The sequence below is a fragment of the Sciurus vulgaris genome (assembly GCF_902686455.1).
Source record: "Sciurus vulgaris genome assembly, chromosome: 2".
Taxonomy (NCBI): domain Eukaryota; kingdom Metazoa; phylum Chordata; class Mammalia; order Rodentia; family Sciuridae; genus Sciurus; species Sciurus vulgaris.
The window spans coordinates 184,048,175-184,070,278 of record NC_136462.1 but is presented as its reverse complement, the minus strand read 5'-3'; the positions used below and the strand labels follow the sequence as shown (position 1 = coordinate 184,070,278).

Genomic DNA, 22,104 nt, shown 5'->3' with positions numbered 1-22,104 from the left:
GTTCCCCTACCCTGAAAATGTAGCCAATCTGAAATATAATGTGCTGTGAATGTAAAGCACACCAGATTCCAAACACTTCATACAAGAAAAAGATTGGTAGATATCCCCTTTGTAGTTTAAAGCTATTGATACATGCTGTCATAATAATCTTTTGGTTTCAGTAGTGGGTTAAATCAAAATACATTAGTAAAATTAATTGGACTGAGAAAATGTATGTGAGGCATATGTAGCCTGCCTTATAGTTCTTCTGGATGGGGCCACCTGTGCTTGTCAAGCACAGCACAGTCTCTCTGCCTCATGAAGAATCCCACCGGGCTGGGAATATTGCTCAGTGGTAGAGCACCCTGGATTCAATCTCCAGGACGGCAAAAAGAGGGGGAAAAAAATCCCACAGGGACCTCATGCTTAATTCTCACGGCAAAGTTACAAGGGAGAAGCCATGACTGCCCATTTTTCAGAACCCCAAACTAAGGCTGACTGAAGTTAGGTCACCTAGTGAGGGCTGCATGAAGAGTGAGAGCAAAAGGAGGAGGCAGGAGAGGACTGTGGGGCCACAGGATGCCTGCCTGAGCCCTTTATCCAGCGTCCTCTCAGCCCCAGCCCCTCAGGGCTCCTCGCCACCTGCCCAGTGCGCTCAGTCTCAGCATCATCTGGACCTCTCCAGGTATCGCGTGTGGTGTTCACACTCCGTAACCCTCATTTCCCTCGTGGTTGCATAGGTCAGTTCTGGATTTCTCCATCGTCGTGACAGTGAGCACAGGAATCTTCCTGGGAAGCCCCCTCCTGCTCGGGCCCAAGGGCAGTGTTGCCCATATCCAAGAGGCACACCTGGTCCAGGATGCAAGCAGAATCTGTGATTGTGCGAGTTTGGGGGCATGAGCCTGCTCCCAAGCTTGTCTTTGATATGGTGTGGGAATCTGGTCAGGTCTCTACTGCTTCAAGGACTTTCTCTACCTGCCAATTCCATGTTTTTTTATTTTTAGTATTTTTTTAGTTGTCGATGGGCCTTTACTTGATTTATTTATATGTGCCTCACACATGCTAGAGAAGCACTCTACCACTGAGCCACAACCCCAGCCCAACCCATGTATTTTTAGGATGAAGTTTGGCAGAGTTCATGCCCTGCCCACCTCTCTGGACTCATGTGCTTCACCCTCTGGTAATGTCCAAAGAAATACATGGGTGAAACTCATTCATTTGTTCTACCGTGGCAGCCACTGAACTAGTACCTTGGCAGATGTCCACTGGATACCTGCAGAAAGAATTACAAACTAAACACATTCCACAAGCTTAAACTAGTAACAGATCCCACTTAGGACGACTGACTATTCCTACAGATTAATGACAAATCGGTGAACAAGGAACAGTTTCAGAACAAACAGAGGTTAAGTATGCCAGCGAAGTATTTCAAAGTGCAGGCCACTTTGGAAAAGTTATCCCTAGCCCTCCAGTCAAAGGTGGGCCTCCTGTCCGCCAGGGGCGCTACAAAGCCGCGCGCGTGGCTCCGCCGGTGGCAGCGCCGCTCTAGGCTGTTGGCCGCGCGCGCAGCCCTATTTCCGCCGTCGCGGGTAAGGGGAGGGAGTTCCTGTCGCGTGGCCGCGCTGCTTTGGTATCCGGCTCGTTCTCTCGCCATCTCTGGAAATCGCCGCGCATCCGGCGTCTTCCTCCGCTGTCTGCCTTGTTTCTGCCGCTGCCTGGCGCCAAAGTGTCGGGTGAGTTTACTGCGGGGCACGTGGTCACGTCCTCTCGCTCCATTAGAGGAAACCGAGGCTCCGAGGAGCGGGGAGCCGCTGGGGGTCAGCGTCAGGCCGGGGTCGGTCTCACTCGGTGCTTGGGCCTCCCTGGAAGAGAATCATGGGAGGCAGCGGCCTCAGCCGCAGCCGCCCCCGGCCTCGCGCGGTGGAGGGCTACGTGTCGGGCCTCGAGCTGGGCAGAGGGCGCAGAGCCTCGGGGTTTTTCACACTGTTCTCGATCTCCCACATGTGACATTTGAATGCCCGAAGCCTCTTGCCTGCCGTCTAGACAGGGTCGCTCATTGTGTCATGTCGTAGAAACGTTTACACAGCGTTTCCCGCGACAACCTTTGAAGGCAGGAGCTAAAACCCGTTTTGCAGACTGATTGGTTGAGGTTTAAGTTGAGGACTCGTGTCCCCGAGGGGCCCCAGAGGGGCAGCGTCTGGACTCCTGTCCCTGCTTTTGCATCGAAATCCCTTTTCCATGCTTTTTTTTCCTGCCTAGGCCTCGCAGCTGTGCACTTCTGCAGACATGAAAGTTCTCTCGTGGATGTTCCTTGCTGGTTCTGCAGCAGCCAGCGCCCCCTTCTCTCTGCAGGTCTTGTTGCAGTGTCCAGGCGGAGGATGTCCTCGGGTAAGTACTGCTATTCATGAGCATTTAAATCGGGGGTGCCACCTGGATCGCCTTCTGTGGACACTAGAAGAGAAGGTGGTAGAGCTCTACGGGTTCTGGGAACTCTGGCAGAGTCCTTGTGCGGAGTGAAGCCTGGGGTTGGGGAGGAGGCTGAGATTGGACTTTTTACCCAGCAGGACAGGTCTGAGCCCTCTTCGTCCTTTGTAGAACTGCTGTAGAGAAAGTACTTTCAGAACTTGGTTTGGGCTCTGGGACTAGGTGACACCCCATGGTATTGGGAGGGAAGCAACAGTGTGTTGGAATGGACAGACCTGTGTTTAAATTCACTTCCAGTGACTAGCTCTGGTCTTCGGTGAGCCTTGGTGGAAATACTGTCAGATTTTCAATGCTAGTACCACTTGTACCCAGTCTTTTAGAGCAGAGGATTCTTTATAATTTTCCTGGCTTTCCTGTCAGTTCTTGGCAGGGAGTGGTACCTGATCTGAGTCAGAAGCAGCTTCTGTAATTACTACTGCAATTATGAGCATTTCCTTAATGCTGGTCTGTTCCCAGTTGAGGCCATTTCCCAAGATTCTGGACATGGCCTCCTTTCTCACTTCTTTGCCCTTTTTCTGCCCCTGTATTCGAAAGTGATCATGGGCTGCCTGTGCTGTGGTCATTGGTAGAGCAGGGAGAGGAACTGTGGAAAGTGTATCCCTGTGTTTGGAGGGTCTGCTTCTGTCCTTGCCAAACTCTGGAGCTTTCCCACACCTCTCTGTCCCTCTTTTAGATGGTGGGATCCTGGTGCTGGGCACCATCTAATTGAACGAATGGCTCTTTTCCCTGGCCCAGGGAAGGATGCGGGTGCTTGGGCTTGACTTCCAGGAGTAGTGAGTTAGGTGTTAGGTGTGAAACCTTGACAGTGGCTGGCACCTCCTCTCAGAAGTGTTCTGCCTGTATCCTCAGCCACCCCCCCATTGAGCTAATCAGACCAGATGGAAGTTGGTGTCTTGCTTGTCTCCTTACTCTGAGCTGATCCTGAGGGCTTTGTCTTCCTCTGTATCTTGCCTTGCTCTGGGTGCTAGAGGGTCAGTGTTCTAAGGAGACGGGCTTCATTGCCTTGGGCAGCTGGGGCAGGGCAGGGAGATACTGTAAGTTCAGGGTGGGAGTAACTTTGATGTTTTTTCCCACTGGAAGAATTCCTCAACACGTGGTCCACTCCTGTAGATCCTGGCCTCTTGTGGCCTCTGAGGAAAGGTTCTTCAGCCTGTGGTGAAGGTGGCAAGGACCTACGGTGGGCAGAGCAGAAATTAATTGAGGGGTTTATGGAAGCATCCTTTACTTACACAGCCCTCCTGCTGCACCATCACCTCCTCCAGGTTGCCCAGATTCTGCTAGAGAAACAATGTACTCAACATTGCAGCCTCAACATCCTTTTAAATGTACCCTTTACTAACAGTTGGCACAAGAGATAATAAATATGGCACCACTGCTTTAGATCAAGATTTCCGGTCCCTTTCCTAGAGGTAAGCTGCTTTTCTTGTTCCAAAAGTACATCCTGGCTGTTTAGGTGCTGGTCATAGGAGTTTAGTCAACATTTATGTGCCAGTATGTACAGAGAATCTTGGCCATGGGTGTTGTCATACAAGATAATGTCAGACCACAGGTGCTGGTCTGCTCTCTAGAGAGGTGACTTTCTGTACCCCTAAAGTCATGTTCCTTTTCCCTGGTGCTTGGGGTGGTGATGTAGGGGGAGGCAAAGATAATAAGGGAATGACCTTTATTGAGGAACCTGGATCACATTCGGCCCCTCACATGCCTTTGAGGGCTGTGGAGCAGGTGTTTTTTAGGGCATAGAGTTCTGGGGCTTTTTCTGCAGTGTAACAGTGGCAAGTCATAACGGGAAGTGGTGGAATTGGGCGTCAGAGCCATTTATATTAAGTGCTTTATATTAAGGCACTGGGGAGTGAACCCAGGGGCATTCTGCCACTGAGCTATACCCCAGCCCATTTTTATTTTATCTTATTTTTAAATTTTCAAATGGGACCTTGACAGGTTGCCCGGACTGGCTACCATCACCTGGCCTGTACATACTTCTTAAATCTTCCTTTGTCACCAACTGTCTCTGTGAGCATTTTCTTTTTAGTTGTCCTTGGTGGTTAAGGTTTATCATAGCAGTAGAGTGAGGATATATATTATATTAAGGGGAAAAAGACAAAGATTGGGTCAGGAAGAATTTGCAGGCTCTTTAAGGCTTTCTCTGCCCCCCATGACTTGCAGAGAACCCATTCTTCCCCAGCAGTGAGTGTGCTTTCCCATGTGTATGTTTTTCTGCTCAGAGAAGCTTATTAGAGGCTCAGTCCTGGGCTTGAACCGATGTTTGGTCGTGTAAACACCATCTGCCTGGCATGCATTTACAGTCCAGGCTCCCAGGAGGAAAGCAGGCGCTGGGTCTGTTTGCAGCGTCTGGGCCCGGTGAGCCACTGTCATCAGTTCACTGCTGAGATGGGAACATGCTGAGAGCCAGGTACCCAGATGCCAGCCAGGGTCTGGTCTGACCTATTTTGAATCTGTTTCCTGGTATGGAAAGCAAAGATGTGATAAATGATTTTTGTGGACAAGTGCACATGAACCTGGTCTCCAGCCCCTGTTTTTCTAGTGTTTTTGTTAGACGTATCTCCTTTGATACACCTTGGCAGTTTGTGGGGTTTTGTATGATAGATGGCAGCTGCAGAATTCTGTGTTCTTTGTTTTGGGTTGGGCCCCTGGCATCAGTTTCCTGTCCTTCCTGGCACTCCCTTGATCTTTCTCAGGTCCTGCATTCGAAAGTGATCATGGGCTGCTTGTGCCCTGGTCATTGATAGTGCAGGGAGAGGAATGGCTGAAAGATGTTTCCCCGTGTTTGGGGGGTCCACCCATCCCTTCCAGACCCTGTAGCTTTCCTACACTCCAGTTTATCTTTTGCCAACCCTTACAGCTGTTTCTGGGCTGCTTCGTGATATCTGGCTGGGGATGTCATGCATGTCATGGGGTTTTGCTCAGTTCATCATCTTGTTTTCAAAATCAGGGTATCTATATGTAGAGGAGTTGCCCAGAACAGAATCCAACGCTGTGAGAGGTGTCTCAAAGTTACAGAGCAGCAGTCATGCTCATGGGAAGGAACAGTGTTGAGAAGAAATCACAGTGAATGCAGTGAACAGCACAGAATGAGTGTGATATTGGCAAATACAGCATTTCCAAGATGTTTCCAAAGAGCAGCTTCCTGAAGGTGGTGTGCACAGGTGGGTTTCTCAAGCACTGCCAAAGGAGAGGCAGTGGGGACGTATGCCAGGAAAGAGGCTGGAGTGGATGGGGCAGGGTAAGTTCAGGGTTGTGTGTGCCTAAGTTAGGACGGGATCGGATAGTATCTTTACATGTTGTCCTTTAATGGCGAGCCCTTAAGTGTGTACTAATACAAGGAAGGGAAGAGTAAGTGGTAGGGGAGTCCAGCTCAGTACACCTCGCTTCCCAGTCTGCATGGCTCCTCAGGGTTTTGCCAGCTCCATGTCCCTGTGAAGTATACGTAGTTATCACTCACTAGCCATTGTTCTGTGCTCATCATTCCTCTGCCATTTGTCCTGGCCTTTAGGACTTGTCTTAGAAAGCCTGGTTCTCAGGCTGACCCTGGAGGAATGAATGAAATTATAAGATAAAGAATGAGCTGGGCATTGTGCATGCCTGTAATCCCAGTGACTCGAGAGGCTGAAGCAGGAGGATCACAAGTTCGGAGGCTGACCTCAGCAACTTAGGCCCTAAACAACTTCGTGTGAGACACTGTCTCAAAAGCAAAAAGGCCTGGGATTGTTTTTGCTGGGGTACTGCTCAATAGTGGAGTGCTTGACCAGCATGCCAAGCACGCCAAGCACAAGGCCAGAGTAGGGGGGAAAAAAATGAAGGAGGAAGGGAAGGTCAAAAGGGAAGTCTGCTGTAGACACCTTCTTGCCCTTTGCATCCTCATTGAGGATTTGTCTTTTTTTTTGTAGAGGAGGGTCTTGCTGAGGCTGGTCTCATTGGAACTCCTGCCTTAGCTCCCAAGTTACTGGAATTATAGGTGTGCACCAACCCACCTAATGAGACAGGTTTTAATTCCCGGTGAATGTCTTAGGTGATTGAATGTGATAAAAGAAATGATGTATGTGGCTTCTTATCCCTGTAGGATTGTCTGCTGACCTCTGTCCTGTGCCCAGCAGCCTCCTGCCATTAAGAAGAAGCTGGACTAGGATGCTCCTAAGGTAGGACTCCTGGGTGCTCCTCTAGAGAGAATGGTGATATTCAGCTTCAAGACCAAGGCAAAGGCTGCTTCCCATTGTGTGCTCCCATACTGAGAAGCAGAAGCAGTTTTTGGTAAACACCACAGTAGGTGTTTACAGAGCTCCCCTTGGGTTCCCGGAGCTATGTAGACCTCATCCTTATTTGGATCTGCTGTAGTTTGTTGAAATGGGAAGAAGGCTGCTTTGGGGAGTCAGGAAATTAGCTGTTTTTTTTTTTTTTTTTTTTCTTTCTTTCTTTCTTTCCTGAATCTTGGGGTGCCTTTTATGGCACAATCCTAGACTTCCAGACCTAATGAACTCAACGTTGCTCCCAAATTTTGATTTCCCTCATTCTCAGGCTAAAGCTGATGAAGCCCCGTGTTAGAGAACCTTGGAGAACCAGGGGCAGCTGCTGCAGTTACAGTCTGTAAACCTACTCACTTTGTCTCTTTTCCTAGTCACGATGTCTTTCATCCTAGCCAGGTCCTTTCCTAAGCTCCTGACCATGGCCTCTTTTTTAACCCCTGCATTCGAAAGTGATCTTGGGCTACCTGTGCCCTGGTCATTGATAGTGCAGGGAGAGGAACTGCTGAAAGCATTTTCCCCGTGTTTGGAGGGTCTGCTCTTGTCCCTTTCAAACTCTGGAGCTTTCGTACATATCTTCTCTCTTACCATCTTTCTTACCGTCTGGTACCTGGTTCTAAGACTCATACACTGCACCTTCTGCCTACTAGTGAGGTGTGGGTACTCAGAGGTGTACAGAAAGGAAGTCAAAGCAGGGATCTGCCTCAGGGACTTTGTTCACAGGCTAATTTTGCACCTGCAATAGAGGTGATTTTCCTCTATCTTTGCCTCACACCCCTTTCATGTCCTCAGCCCCAGCTCTTAGCACTAGTCACTGTGGTCTTGCACATCATGCCCCTTTGCTGTGAGTTTTTTGTTGTACTGGTGATTGAACCCACGAGTGCTTAGCCACTAAGCCACATCTCCAGCCTTTTTTTCTTTTAAAATATTGAGACAGGACCTCACTAAATTGCTGTGGTTGACTTTGAACTCATGATCCTTCTGCCTCAGCCTCCTAGGTTGCTGGGATTATAGGCATCAGCCACCATGCCCATCTGTGAGCTTTTTGAGGGCAGTGCCTCTGTGTCTTGTCACATCAGCCTGGGACTCTTGTAGCTTCTGAACAAAAAGGAAACAGGTTCTTATAAGGAGAGGGCTCATTCCATTGAGCAGTCAGGGGAAAGTGCCTTGCATAAGGCAACCTGCTCGAGGTTGAGTGAGGCATTTGTCTCGTTTGCTTCTCCCATTTGAAGTATCTTTGGTGATGAAGCTCATTTTAGTCCACCCATAGGCCTTGCCATAAAGATGGCCCATGGTCCACCAGATGTGGATTTTCCCACTGGCCTTCAGTTAAGGTGGCAGGGACTACAGTAGTAATCTAGAATGGCAGAACATAATGTGGACAGGTAGGTGAACTCAACCCTCACATCAGACAGTAAACACAGGGCCTCCTGCCATTTCTCTCCTCTTGCCCTGATCTGTTTCAATCACTGGGTTTATAATACGTTAGAGGATATGTACAGTAGTAGAATGGTTACACAAGTGAAGCAGGTTAACATCTGTCACACATGACTCGTCTCCTACTGGGGATTGAACTCAAGTGCTTAGGCACTGAGCCACATCCCAGCCACCATGCCCAGCTGTGATCATCCTCTTTTTGTATGAGTATAGCAAGAGCAATTGAAATCTTAGAAAAGTGATGTCATAAAAACTCTGACATGGTATGATTTTGACTGTAGTCCTCATGCTAACTCAGTCTACATATCTGTATTGTCTCCTTCGACTTACCATTTCCCACCACCACCTGCTTTCTAGTCCATCCATAAGTGAGATCATGCAGAATTTCTCTTTTTTGGCGTATCTCAGCATAATCTCCTAGGTCCGTCGTGAAAGATGGTAGGATCACCTTTTTTAAGGCTGGGTGATGTGTGTGTGTGTGTGTGTGTGTGGAGGTGTGTGTAGACATATATATCATTTCCTTTATCTCTTTGGGTACACATTTCTGTGACTTGGACACGAGGAATGGTGCCGTGGTGAACGTGAGCGTGACTGTATCTTTATGAAGTGATTCATCTCCTTTAGGTATTGCCGAGTGTTGGTGTCCTTTTAACATACACTGATGAGCAACAAATTGATCACAGTTGGTGCAGGAATACATGGATGTTACTCGTATCACAGAGGGACACTAAAAACTGAACTTACAAAGATTTTTTATTTTTATTTTTTTTGCAGTACCGGGGATCAAACTCAGGGCCTTGTGCTTGCAAGGCAAGCACTCTACCAGCTGAGCTATCTCCCCAGCCCTAAAAATATATTTTTAGTAGTAGATGGACACAATACCTTTATTTTATTCATACGTGGTGCTGAGGATCCAACCTGGTGCCTCACATGTGCTAGGCGAGTGCTCCACCACTGAGCCACAATCCCAGCCCTCTTTTTTTAATGTTCTTGGGATTTCTAATTTATTATTTGTTGATTGGGAGCCTCTCAGTGACGTCAGCCTGGACAGGAGAAGATAGTGCCATACTCACTACTCTGCTCTGCTCTGCTCACCTTTCTAGGTCTCACACCCGTAGATGCAGAGATGTTGAAGGACATTCCCAGGCCAGGGAGTCCGTGGCCTTTGGGATGGCTTGGGATCAGAGTGTGCTGATTTCTCACCGTGGTAAGTTAATGCCACAGGGCCTGGAACCCACAGCCAGGGGCTAAGTGTGGGTGAAGCCCCAGACCATTGTCTCACAACCCTTTCTTTTAGATCTCGGTGCTGTTCGTGGACACAGGGGCAGAGAATCGAGAGTGGTGTCATCCCACGAAGCTTCACTGCCAGCTGTGCCCTGCCGTCTGCTGAGGTCATCAGGTCATCGAGGAATGAGGGCCACGGACAGGAAAGCCCAGCCCTGTTTTGTCTGTCTGTGCCTCTTGCAGTGACCTCTTTTTCTTTTTTTTTTCAAAGGTACTAGGAATTGAACCCAGGGGTGCTCTGCCACTGAGCTGCCCTCCAGCCCCTCCCCCCTTTTTTTTGCAGTGCTGGGGATTGAACCCAGGGCCTTGTGCTTGCAAGGCAAGCACTCAACAACTGAGCTGTCTCCCCAGCCCCAGCCCTTTTTTTTTGAGTCAGGGTCTCTAAGTTGACTAAGCTGGCCTCAAATTTGCCATCCTCTTGCCTCAGCCTCCTGAGTCACTGGGATTATAGGCATGCACTGCTGTGCTTGGCTCTGGGCTTTTTGATAACCAAGAGGTTTTTCCTTAGTCATTGTTGCTTCCTTTGTGTTCCTTCCTGTCCCCCGGCCCCCCCCATTCAATAAACATTTCCTCTGCCTGCTCTTTTTGTGTGTGTGTGGGGGGGGGGGGGGCGGTGCTAGGGATTGAATCTAGGGCCTGTGCTTACCAGGCACGCACTCTACCTACTGAGCTATATCCCCAGCCCCTCTGCCTGCTTTTTATGTCAGTAAGGACCTGACTAGGAGGCTGGGTGTGCAGGCAGTGTGTGAGATGTATGTTCAGGACTAGAAAGTGACTGAGTGCTGCTAGTTGACTCACATTTAAGGACTGTGAACTGAGAACTGTGCTAACTTTTTGTCACTGTGACAATACCTGATGTGAACAACTTACAGGAGGAAAGATTTATTTTGCTCGTAGTTTCAGAGGTTTTAGTCCATGGTTTCTGGCTTTGCTTTGGGCCTTAGGTGAGGCACATCATGATGGAAAGAAGAAAAGTGCTCAGCCCATGGCAGCCCAGAGCAGAGACGGGAAGAAGCCAGGGACGAGTAACCTTCCTCCAACTAGGCCCCTGCCTCCTGCAGCTTCACTGGCTCCTCATGATGCCATCAATCATTAACGCATTGGGGGTTCCACTGATGAGGTCCGATCTCTCACTGTCCATTCTTCCCAAAAGCCCAGCTCGACATTGCTGCCCTTGGGAACAAGCCTTCAACACACAAGTCTTGGGGGACTGTCATATCCAGGCCATAACAAGGACACTCCGGCAGTCAGGCCAGGGTTTTGGAAGGGTGGTTGGTGTCGGGGGGGTTATGGAGTGAGGGAGGTCTAGTGTTGGGAAGACAGCAGTGTCCATAAGTTGATTGAGGGCTTAGGAAGTGGGACCTCATTGCTAAAATCAGAAATAGTTGGCCAGCCTACCACGGCTGTGGTAGCTTGGTGTGAGGGTGAGGGTGGTTTGCAGGAGGGGCAGTCTCTTGGAACAGTGGTCAGGAGGAGGACGGACTCAGCTAGTGGGTGATTGCAGCGAGGTGAGGCACTAAGCAGGTGCTGTTACCAACTCACGCCCTGTTTACAGGACAGGTGTGGGCAGAGAAAATGTCCTAAAGGTCATGATGGAAGGGTGGATTACTTGCCTGTAAAAATTTGAGCTTTGTTACAACATTTCTAGAAAATATTAAAATGGTCTCAGAAATGAAAGTCTTGAATAAAAGATAAAATGGGTCCAGTAAAGACCTTGGGGACATAGTTGAACAAAGATCATTAACTACAACAAAAAATGTCATTATTAAAGCTGTGGCTTTTTGGCAAGAGAAATCTCACCCATCCTGGAGTAGACATAACTAAAACATTTCTATCCCAGTGTTAGGGACAAGTGCATGTGATCATGTGCAGGAGCATGAAAGTCCTGAAGCTTGACACCCAGCGCTGTCCTAGTTACAGGTTGGTTAGAATCCATTATAGGAAGGTGTAATGTGAATAAGAACTGCTCGTGCCTTTTTTTTCCTGCCAGTGTTGCTTTTGGGTTTCAGCCACTACTCTTTTTTATTTTTTTGTGGTGCTGGGGATCAAACCCAGGGCCTTGTGCTTGCAAGGCAAGCGCTCTACCAACTGAGCTATCTCCCTAACCCCGGGTTTCAGCCACTTTCGAGATGTGAGATGGAAGCGATGTTTGTTAGTTTCCCAGTAACAAGTCAGGCTTTCATTCAGTGTCAAGTCCCTTGGTGGTTTGTTCCTTCAGACAAATAGGGGTTGGCAGAGCAGGTCAAACCTGGCCCACTGCTTCAGGGTCTTGTTGAGTTGTTCAGGTCCTTGCTAAGTGCTAAAGCAGGCTTTGAATTCATCCTGCTGCAGCCTCCCCAGCCACTGGGGTTACAGGTGTGTGCCACCATGCCAAGCCCACTGCTTGTTCTTATAAATGAAGTTTTCGTTGTGACAGCCACACTTTGTCTGTTTTCTGCAATGGTGGAGGTAAGTTGGAACTGAGATGATGTAGGCCTAAAATATTTACTATCTGGCTTTTTGTAGAAAAGTTTGCTGGGCTCCTGTTTTCGGCTGTAAGCTTAATGAAGGCAGAAACCATGTGTTGTTTTGTTCACTCTTTGACCCTCCACCCCCTCCCCAGCATTAAGTGCAGAGACAGGCCAATGCAGGAAAATGATCAGAAAATTAAAATCAAGGTTCATTGAACTAATATGTGCCCTATCTAGAGGCTGGGTGCTTAGCGGTGGTCCCATCTCACCCAGTGAGTAGAAAATGAGTCTTTGAGCTCTTGTCTACCTGACTTCTTGATCTCTTAACCCTGACATCTAATGACTGGTGCATCTGAATTGTTCTGTATTTAATGTTGAGTGGGCTGCCTGGGGCTGCTTCCCTTAATGGAAGTTTATTCTCGTGTAGACCTATATGGAGTCAGGTTGAGCTCCCCAGGGTAAGGCAGGGGATGGGAAGGAGAAAAAGGAGGAGAAAGATTGGGACGGTGTTCCCAGGTTAGGTGTGTCTTTAGATGTCATAGGTTCCCTGGTGACTAGTGTCCATGGAGCAGCAGGAGCTCATGGGAGAGAATAGCTGCAGCCTTTGAGTCTCCACTAGGTCAAGGGCAGGTTCAGCTGTGAAATGGTCCACTCCTCCAGCCTCAGTTCCTCCTCCATTTTCAGCCTAATTGATGTTGGCCCCTAAGAGTAAGAAGTCCTAGAGAGAAAGTGAAAAGGACAGTCAGCAAAGGTCATTTGCTGAGCCACACATACACTTCTGGAAGAGAACCTTTGAGTTGAATAGGCCAGTTCTTAACACCAGCCAGAAGTCTTGGAGACCTTCGTGACAGCTGTCTGCCCCAGGAATTTACCTGCATCTCCCATTACTGATTTCTGTAAGACACCCATAAATGTTGCTTTCGTTCCCCCAGGAAAACAAATCTTTGTTACTCAATTCCAGAAAAAATGCTGTTCAGGATTTCCTTGGATTAAGCATACATTGTTACTGGGCCTGGTGGTGCGTGCCTGTAATCCCAGCAGCTCAGAAGGCCGAGACAGGAGGATCACAAGGTCGAGGCCAGCCTCAGCAATTTAGTGAGACCCTGTCTCAAAAGTCAAAAAAAAAAAAAAGGTGGCCTGGGAATATAGCTCGGTGGTAAATAAAATGCCTCTGAGTGAAATCTCCAGAACCCTGGCCTCCCCAAAGTAAATGATTGTGAACTGCGAAGACATTGGCAAACTAGTGCCTCTGCCCCTGCTAAGCTTCTTCCACTTAGAAGGCATGCTGCATTTTTCTCCACACCATCCCCCGCTGCTGTGGATGGGACCGCTGATCAGTGACCCACGGAGACCCACACATCACCAGTGAGATTCTGGGCCTGTGTAGGTGCGTCAACCCACAAGTGGCATCTCACCTGACCCTTGTTCCTGCTGTGCGTAACTAAAGTGCCCTGTAGTTGTAGGTGCTCAGTGAATGCGTTTCTGTCAGATTATTGGGAAGGGAGTTTTGGTACATGAAGTCAAAAGTCCAGTTACAGATGCCATTTGTACTCCAAAGTTTTTCCCCCCTTAAAAATCACGTCCAAGTTATGTGTGAGTCAGGTGTCCCTCCCACTGTCCACAGCCCCTGAAGCAGCTTCCCAGCAGGGCTTAGAACCTCCACCCAGACCCCACTTCTCACCTCCTGAATCTGGAGCTCCACACTGTTGAGGGAGGTGTTCCTTGGAAGGAGGAGTGGAAATCCCTCCTGGAGCTTTGCTGGAAGATAGACGGCAGAGGAGCTAGACCGCGTGGTGTGACTGGCTATTGGAGTCAGAGTTGGCTTAGGGTGGGGAAATGCAGCCTCTTCTGGAGGGGACCAATGTGGACAGCCTCTTGGGCTTCTGTCAACCCATTTGAGAGCCCTATCTCATCCCCACTGAAGTGGGCAGGCCTGGCTGTGCTGTGTTTGTGTCTGGAGACTTGTCCCTGCGGATCACACTGCCTCTCCTCAGACCATGTTTTTTGTTCTCCCCTCTTGGTCATAGATGTAGGCAGTGAGGCCAGCCGGAGAGGGAAAGGTGGAATTCTGAGGCCGCTGCTGCCCAGGTACTACCTCCAGCAAGGTCACCTGGCTTGGAACCCAGGGGTGCTAACTCCAGATGTTCTGCTCAGGGCCAATTGTAATGTTACTCTATAGGCCTAACCTCTAGGTTTTTTTTTTTGCAACTGGGTGTTGAACCCTGAGATGCTTTACCACAGAGCTACATTCCCAGACCTAATTTTTTATTTCAAGACAGGGTCTCGCTAAGTGGCTGAGGCTGGCTTTAAACTTTTTAGTCTTCCTGGCTCAACTTCCTGAGTTGCTGGGATTACAAACACGTGCCACTGCGCCTGGCTAACTCCTTAACTTTTGAGACTCAGCTTAGGTCTCATGTCTCGGGAGCCCTGCCTGACCTCTGAGTCCACACCAAGTGCCTCCTCCCAGCTCCTCTGGCTCCTTGCCCTTCCTTCTATGGAGCGCTTGTTATGTGTCTGCCTTCTCAACAAGGTGGGAATTAGGGGGCAGGGTCACGAATTGCCCGCACCCCAGATGGCCCGGAAGAGAGGCTTGACTTGGTGAATGAACCGTGAATCCTGTGTGAAGGGCAGAATGCAGGCTTTGCACCCTGAAGCAGTCGGTAGCGGCTCTTACCATTGAGAGAGGGATATATGATGTTGAGTGTGTAGTAGTTGAAGATGGTTTCCATTAACTCCACCTGGAGCACAGGAGGGGCCAGAGCACACATGAAAGAGGACTCAAGGGAGGAACATCTGCCCCATCCATAGTAAAATGGACATATCCCATTTATAGGCACAGATGCTGACCACCGCCCTTAAAGACAAACAGCCCCCCTGCTCACAAAGCAAACCCATCTGTGTTCACTTCCTGAAAGAGCATGCAGGCCCAGTGAATGGCGCAACGTGGCAGGAACGGTCCTCAGGCTACTTAGTGTTTATGCCGCTTTATGTGAGCATGTTCTTTTGTTGCAAAAATTTCACTGTGTTTGATTATAGAGCTTCCCCTGGTCTTGCTGGGGAAGACATGGGGTGCATGCACTGCATTATGTCTCAAATACTCTCAATTCCTAAACCCATCGGTCCTCCAGGAATTTGAATAAGACATTGTGACCCTGGGCCACTCTTATTCCAATTGTGAACATAGTTGACAGCTTACTGTGCCCGAGACATTGTGTCAGAGTGTCTTTTTAACTCACTGCCACATTTCGTGTTACAGGTCCTTTTTGTGGTAGATGCTGTTATTCTCATTTTTCAGTAAAAGAAAGACTCAGAAAGGTAAAGCCCACAGCCAGCAGATGGCAGAGCAGTATCTTACTCCAAAACTCGCCCTTAATGTCCACAGCCTGCTGCCTCTTCAGCCCTCAGATGGAGCCCTTTATACAGGGTACCACTTTCAGAAAGGGGGCCTCATTCCTCCTGGCATCTCTGTCTGGGACCTTGCTGCATTTCTTGGTGCCCAGTGAAACCTCTCTTGGCAAAGATGTTTGAGAGACACTGACAGAAAATAACTCACATTGACAGGACTGACGGAGTGTTTCAGTTCGAGTTTCAGTTTACTGTGTGGAGAAAGAGAAGTGTGGGTCACTAGGCCATGATTTTGATGTTCTTGTCACCCTAGGGAAATCTCTAGTGTGCTGGGGGCAAAGGCCTTTTGCCTGGTTGCCGATGTTTCTGCAGCGTGTTGCTTGTGGGTTTAAAGCATGCGTTGTGATATGGGAGGAAGTACCATTGTTAAAAAGATTTGCTGAGTGTTTTCATGAAGAAATAAGTGGAAGCTGGGCGTGGTATGCGCCTGTCATCCCAGCAACATGGAGGCTGAGGCAGGAGGTGGGCGAGTTCCAGTCAGCCTCAGCAACTTAGTGAGGCCCTGAGTGACGCAGTAAAGTCCTGTCGTGAAATTTAAAAAGATGAAAAGGGCTGGGGATGTGGCTCAGAGGTAAAACACCCTTGGGTTCGATCCCCAGTACCACCACCAAGCAAACAAACAAAAAATGTGGGGCTTGGCACAGTGGACGCGAGGGATAGAGGACAGGTGCTAGCCCCACCTGGACTCTTTCTGGACTAATGACCAGCTAAACACACAGTTGCGTATTGATGGGAATCTGGGCAAGGGAGCAGTAGGCAGGGGGTTGGGGCACTTCCGTCCTCCATCCAAAATCTCCACTTCGTGACGATTGACACTTTCTCAATCAGAGGTAAAGTCCTTGTGAACACAGACTCAAACCCTACCCTCCACCTTGACCTGGACTATTCTTTTGCAGAAACCCCAGCTCCTCTGAAGCCTGGGGGGCAGAAGCAAGAGGACTAGAGTGACAGGGGACCTGAAGATAACTGCTGCCACCTGGCAGTTCTTCCCACCTCCAGCTTTCTGCCTGAGTCATTACCGCTGTGCCATTTCCAGAGGGTACCCAGTTTGGAGGCTGTCCCAGATCTGGGGGAGATGTTTCCAGGGGTCACCCTGAGTCCTTAGTGAACCAGGCTGGATGCTCTGGCCACTGTGGGCATGACCCTGCCCCACCCTCATTCCTCTTCCCACCCCTGGCGTCTTACCTTCCTGTGGTCACTGAGCCAACGATCCTGTTGGAGTCTACACTGATGGTGATGGAGAGGTTGGTTTTCTAGAAAAGCAAAACGTAGGTATCTTGTTGGTTCCTGGTCCAAGAAACCCCAGGCCGTGTGGCCATGTGGGACAAATGGGCAAAAGCAGCCATGCAGGATTGTGGGTGGCTGGCTGGTGGCCCCACAGCTGGCACTAAGCAAGGTGAGCTGAGGCTCCATTCTCCCTTTTATTTACTTGTTGGTGGTACTGGGGACTGAACCCGAGGGTGCTCTGCCACTGACCTACATTCCCAGAACCTTTTCAATTATTTGAAGACAGATCTTGCTAAGTTGCCCAGGCTGACTTCAAACTTGTGGTCCCCTTGCTTCAGCCTTCTGAGTTCCTGAGATTATAGGTGTGTGCCATAGTACCTGGCAAGTGTCTCCATTTTAATGGAAACATTGAGAAGGGGAGTAAGCCCACACTTAAAACACGGCGCATTTGAACAGGGATACTGTAGTCTGTAAATGTGACCGAGTGCTTTGGAGTGGACTACCAACGGACTTCATGGAGCCCCTGAGCCCTGGAGAATTTTAGGTATCACTTACACCCATCTGTGAGACTGAGGATTGGCCTGCTGAGGGATGGCACTGGGCCAGGTGGTAGTCTCTGTCAGCCCCTCAAAGCCCCATGCCAGCTGTGATGGTCAGCTGCCCACTTGGGCCACTTCTCACCAGGAAGGGAGCTCCTACCTGTAATATCTGGTTGAATGCTTGGGTGGCATCATTAGACAGCTCCATTTGAAACCTGACTGATGTCCCAGAGACTGTGACAGGAAAAAGGGAACTCGAGTGTGTCTCAGCCAAAGGACAGAAGGCTGGCTTTTGCTCAGCTGTGGACAAGGTCAACATAGGCTTGAATGGTGGCCAAGAAGTATTAAAAATGCATGAGAAACATGTGGCAGAGACTGAGTTTATCAAGACCCATTTCCTTTATCTTCTGGGCACACAGTTGGATTACATTTTCCAGCCTCCTGTATAGTTGGGTGCGACCATGTGACTAAATTTTAGCCAGTGGATGGTGGGCATAAATGATATGGGCTACTTAAAGACCTGGTCCATTAAAAGACCTGTACAATCTTCTACTCACTTTTCCCATCTACCAAACTGTATGAAAGGGACTCTGTAAAGCCTTAGAGAAGGGAGGAATCACAAGGCAGAAGGAAGCTGGGTCCCTAAATGGCCATGTGGAAGGCCACCTGCCACCCAGAAACATCTGACTGACTTCATGTGAGTGAGACTAATTTTTCTACTAGAATTTATTTTTATTATGGCAGTTAGCATGTTTGGTATTCTTTAATTGTTTTGCTTTTGTACTTTTTTGTTGTTGGTTCTGGGAATTGAACCCATGTGCACTTAACCACTGAGCCACATCCCTAGACCTTTTTATTTTTTATTTTGAGACAGTCTCACTAAGTTGTTTAGGGCCTCACTTAACTGCTGAGGCTGGCTTTGAACTTGTGATCCTCCTACCTCAGCCTCCCAAGCTGCTGGGATTACAGGTGTGCACCACTGTGCTCAGCTAATATTTTATTTTTAAAAAATAGCTTGATTGAGATATAATTCACTTGACATACATTTCACCCACTTAAAGTGTACAACTCAATTACAGCCACAATCAATGCAGAACATTTTAACTCCCAAAAGGAAACCGTCAGCACTGAAGAGCTTATGTTGCCAACCCCCCAGCCTCAGGTAATCAAGCAACTACTTCCTGTCTGTATAGACTTGCCCGTGAGGGACATTTCATATAAATGGAATCACACAGTATGTGGCCTTATGTTACTTCCTCCTTTCATTTAGCATAATATTTTGAAAATTCATTTGTATCTTAATGTGTTAATGTGTATCAGTATATGGTGCATATCGTCATTCTTTTTGTTTGGTACCAGGGATTGAACCCTGGAGTGCTTAACCACACCGATCCACATCCCTAGCCCTTTTTTTTTTTTTTTTTTTTGCGGTACTGGGGATTGAACCCAGGGCCTTGTGCACGCAAGGCAAGCACTCTACCAACTAAGCTATCTCCCCAGCCCCCTAGCCCTTTTTGTTTCTTATTATTTTTTAAAAATATATGTGTGTGTGTGTGTGTGTGTGTGTGTGTATGTGTGTACTTAGTTGTAGATAGACACAATTCCTTTGTTTTAGTTGTATATTTTTATGTGGTGCTGAGGTTTGAACCCAGGACCTCACATGTGCTATGCAAGTGCTCTACCACTGAGCCACAGCCCCAGGCCCCCTTTTTATTTTTAATTTTGAGACTGGGTCTCACTCAGTTGCTTAGGGCCTCACTAGGTTATCGAGGCTGGCTTTGAACTTGTGATCCTCCTGCCTCAGCCTCCTGATCTTTATTCTTTTTATTGATGAACAAAATCCCATTGTATCAATATATCATACTTTGTACATTCAGTTAATGGACATTGGGTTTTGTAAGTTCTTCAGCTGGTAGCTTAGATTATTGGTTTGAAAACTTTTTTCTATTAATTTCCCTCTCAGCACTGCTTTAGCTGTGTCTTGTCAATTTTGATATGCTGTATTTTTATTCCATTTCCTGTATTTTAATTTTTCTTTTGATCCATGGATTACTTAGAAGTATATTATATAGTTTGCAAGTGTTTGGGAATTTTCTTGTTATCTTTCTGTTATTGATTTCTGGTTTTATTCTATTGTGGTTGGAGAAGACACTCTATGGTTTCAAATCTTCTTAATTTGTCAAGGCTTGTTTTATGACCTAGGATATGGCCTATCTTAGGATATAGGCATTTGAAAAGAGTGTGTATCACTGTTATGGGTCATGTTATGAGGATTCTTTTTATCTTTGGTTCCAGAGATTGAACCCAGGGGGGATTAACCACTGAGCAACATCCCCACCCCTTTTCACTTTTTATTTTGAGACAGGGACTCACTAAGTTGCTTAGGGCCTCACTAAGTTGTTGAGGCTGTCTTTCAACTTGTGATTCTCCTGAGTTGCTGTGATTATAGGCATGCACCACCGTTCCCACATGAGTGTTTTTAAAAAACCTATGAGAAAAGTCTGTTGGTTGTGTTAAGTTCTATATCTGAGCTGATTTTCTATCTAGTTGTTTTATCAGTCTCTGAGAGCAGGTGTTGAAGCCTTCAGCTACAGTCAAGTCTTGTTATTTGGGGTAGTTAAGTTCTATATATTTGCTGTGTACATGGGATTAGTGATCCTGAAATCATTGCCCTTTGGGGAAATACAAGGTTAAGTTCCTTTATGCCTCCTGACACATTTTGTCAACAGATTAATATATAACTTTGTTTTATGAGTGTTTAGAGATACCTTACTTAATAAATATTATTGATTCCTTAACATTGAACTCGTAGCCAATGGCACTATAACTCATGCCTGTGTGAAGTGTATGTAACACACACATTTCCTTTGCTAGGCACATCACAGCCTTCTTGTGCTTAAGAATACTAGAATTCTAAAAAAAAAAGAGGAATTTTTAAAAATATTAAATGTAAAAAAAAAAAAAAAAGAAGAAAGAAGAAAAAGAAAACTAGAAATCTGGCTTCCCAGTTGGCCTTTGCTGGCTTGTGGGTGGGCATCATTATTTTTCTCTAGTGAAAGAGAGCTAGAGAGAGGAGGTTTTTGTTGTTGTTTGTTTATTTTTTCCCCCTTTTTGTTCTGTGCTGTTCTGGGCTGTTTACTTTTTCAGCTCCAGTTTGGTATATAGGAAGCAGGGAACTCATTCCTAGGGTGTTCTTCATTCCCTAGATATCTAACTCATCTGTATTCTCTCACCTTTATGAGTCTTCTTACATTTGTTTTATATATAATGTCTAGGGTTTTTGGTGGAACTTAGCAGGAGATATAGGGAAATGGACATCTATCTTCTTAGAATTGAAAGTACCCCTTTTAAAGTTCTCTTTTGTTATTGAATTGTAAGAGTTCTTTATATATTCTGGATACAAATTCCTTATCAGGTCGATATTCTACAAATACTTTCATTCCATGGGTTGCCTTTTCACTTTCTGGGTGTCCCTTGAAGCACAAAAGTTCTTCATTTTGATGAAGTTCAATTTATCTGTTTTTAATTTTGTTGTTTATGTTTTTAGTGTCTATTTTTGAAGATTTTTGCCTAACCCATATAGATTTACTGCCATGTTTTTTTCTAAGAGTTTAATGTTTTAGTCTGATATTTAGGTCTGTGCCCACTTGGAGCTAATTTTTGTGTGTAGTGTAAGAAAGGGGTATAATTTCATTCTTTTGCATATTTATTGGGGAAAAAACTATTTTTCAACATTGAATTGTCTTGGTCTCCTTGTTGAAAATCAACTGACCATAAAGATGAGGGTTTACTTCTAGACTCATAATCTGTTCTATTGATTTGCATATTTATCCTCGATTATATCCTCGATTACCCCTGTGGTCAGTTTTGAAATAGCAAAGTGTGAGTCTTCAGCTCTATTTTTCTTTTTCAAGACAGTGTTGGCAATTCTGGGTAACTTGAATCTCCATGTGAATCTTAGGATCAGCTTGTCAGTTGACAAAAAATTGAACTGGAATTTTGTTGAAATTGTAAATTGGTTTAGACAGTGTTGCCAAATACTATACCTTCTTTAAACAGGCAATTTGATGTGCTGGGAACATTGGCACATGCCTATAATTGTAGAGATGTGAGAGGCTGAGGCAGTAAGATTGCAAGTTTGAGGTAAGCCTCAGCAATTTAGCAAGATCCTCAAGCAACTTAGCAAGACCCTGTCTCAAGATAAAAAATAAAAAGGACTGGAGATGTTGCTCAGTGGTTAAGCACCCCTGGATTCAATCCTCAGTACCAAAAAAAAAAAAAAAAAGGTAATGTGATGATTTTTATTTTAACAAGTTAAATGATGGGAGGGATGTTTTAAATGTAAAAAAGTTACAGTAAACATCTGGGTGCAGTGGTGCTTGTCTGTAATCATAGTGACTTATAAGGCTGAGGCAGGAAGATCTCAAGTTGGAGGCCAGCCTGGGTAATTTAGCAAGACTCTGTCTCAAAATATAAAATCAAAAGGGCTGGGATGTGATTCATTAGTAGGGTGCCCCTAGACCCCCAAAATATGTATATATATGTAGACAGATAGTAAACAACTGTGAGAAAGTTAAAATGTTGAGCTTGGCTGGAGCAAATGCCTTGAGGTTTCTTGCTACTCTGACTGCACAGCAGTTGAAAACCGTGTCCCCAGGAAGCCTGGTCAGTTAGGCAGGCAGGGCCACCGAAGCTGCTGTAGAGAGGAAGGGCCTTCTGTGCGTATCAGCTGCGTGGCCACCTCTCAGTTGAGGGAGGGGCTTCCACCATGGCAAGCAAGACCCTTTGCTGCCTGGTCAGGGCCAGACTCACCACCCTGAGCTGGAAGAGTGGCTTGCGGTCCGAGGAGCTGGGCAGGAAGGCGAAGGCTTGGACGTCCACCACTGGTGCGACGGCCACGTTTCCAGGGGTGAAATGCAGGCGTGGCTCTGATTCAGGCGATGCCTCCAGTTCTACCTCCATGTTGGGGTACGACCTAGCCAGCTGAAGAGGGGGAGCAGATTTTCAGAGCATGGCAGAGACCTCGGGGGCCCCGAGATGCCC

At 47.1% G+C, this 22,104-nt stretch overlaps 1 protein-coding gene and 1 long non-coding RNA gene across 2 annotated transcripts in view; one reads left to right on the top strand and one right to left on the bottom strand.

The window, feature by feature from the left end:
* The first annotated feature begins 1,583 nt into the window (after positions 1-1,583).
* Positions 1,584-9,706, top strand: LOC306648609. The gene is made up of 6 exons (XR_013760397.1): positions 1,584-2,367; positions 3,726-3,872; positions 5,414-5,627; positions 6,542-6,617; positions 9,260-9,363; positions 9,454-9,706. It is a non-coding gene; the product is annotated as an uncharacterized lncRNA (long non-coding RNA).
* A 3,760-nt stretch (positions 9,707-13,466) lies between these two features.
* LOC306655380 (lipopolysaccharide-binding protein-like) overlaps positions 13,467-22,104 on the bottom strand; it is a gene marked incomplete at both ends in the record, with an annotated part of 29,987 nt that continues 21,349 nt past the window's right edge. Inside the window, 5 exons of the mRNA XM_079129728.1 lie at positions 13,467-13,738; positions 14,565-14,628; positions 15,444-15,486; positions 16,481-16,548; positions 21,874-22,044. Of these exons, the coding sequence (XP_078985854.1) occupies positions 13,467-13,738; positions 14,565-14,628; positions 15,444-15,486; positions 16,481-16,548; positions 21,874-22,044 (618 nt within the window). The remainder of the gene's footprint in view (positions 13,739-14,564; positions 14,629-15,443; positions 15,487-16,480; positions 16,549-21,873; positions 22,045-22,104) is intronic.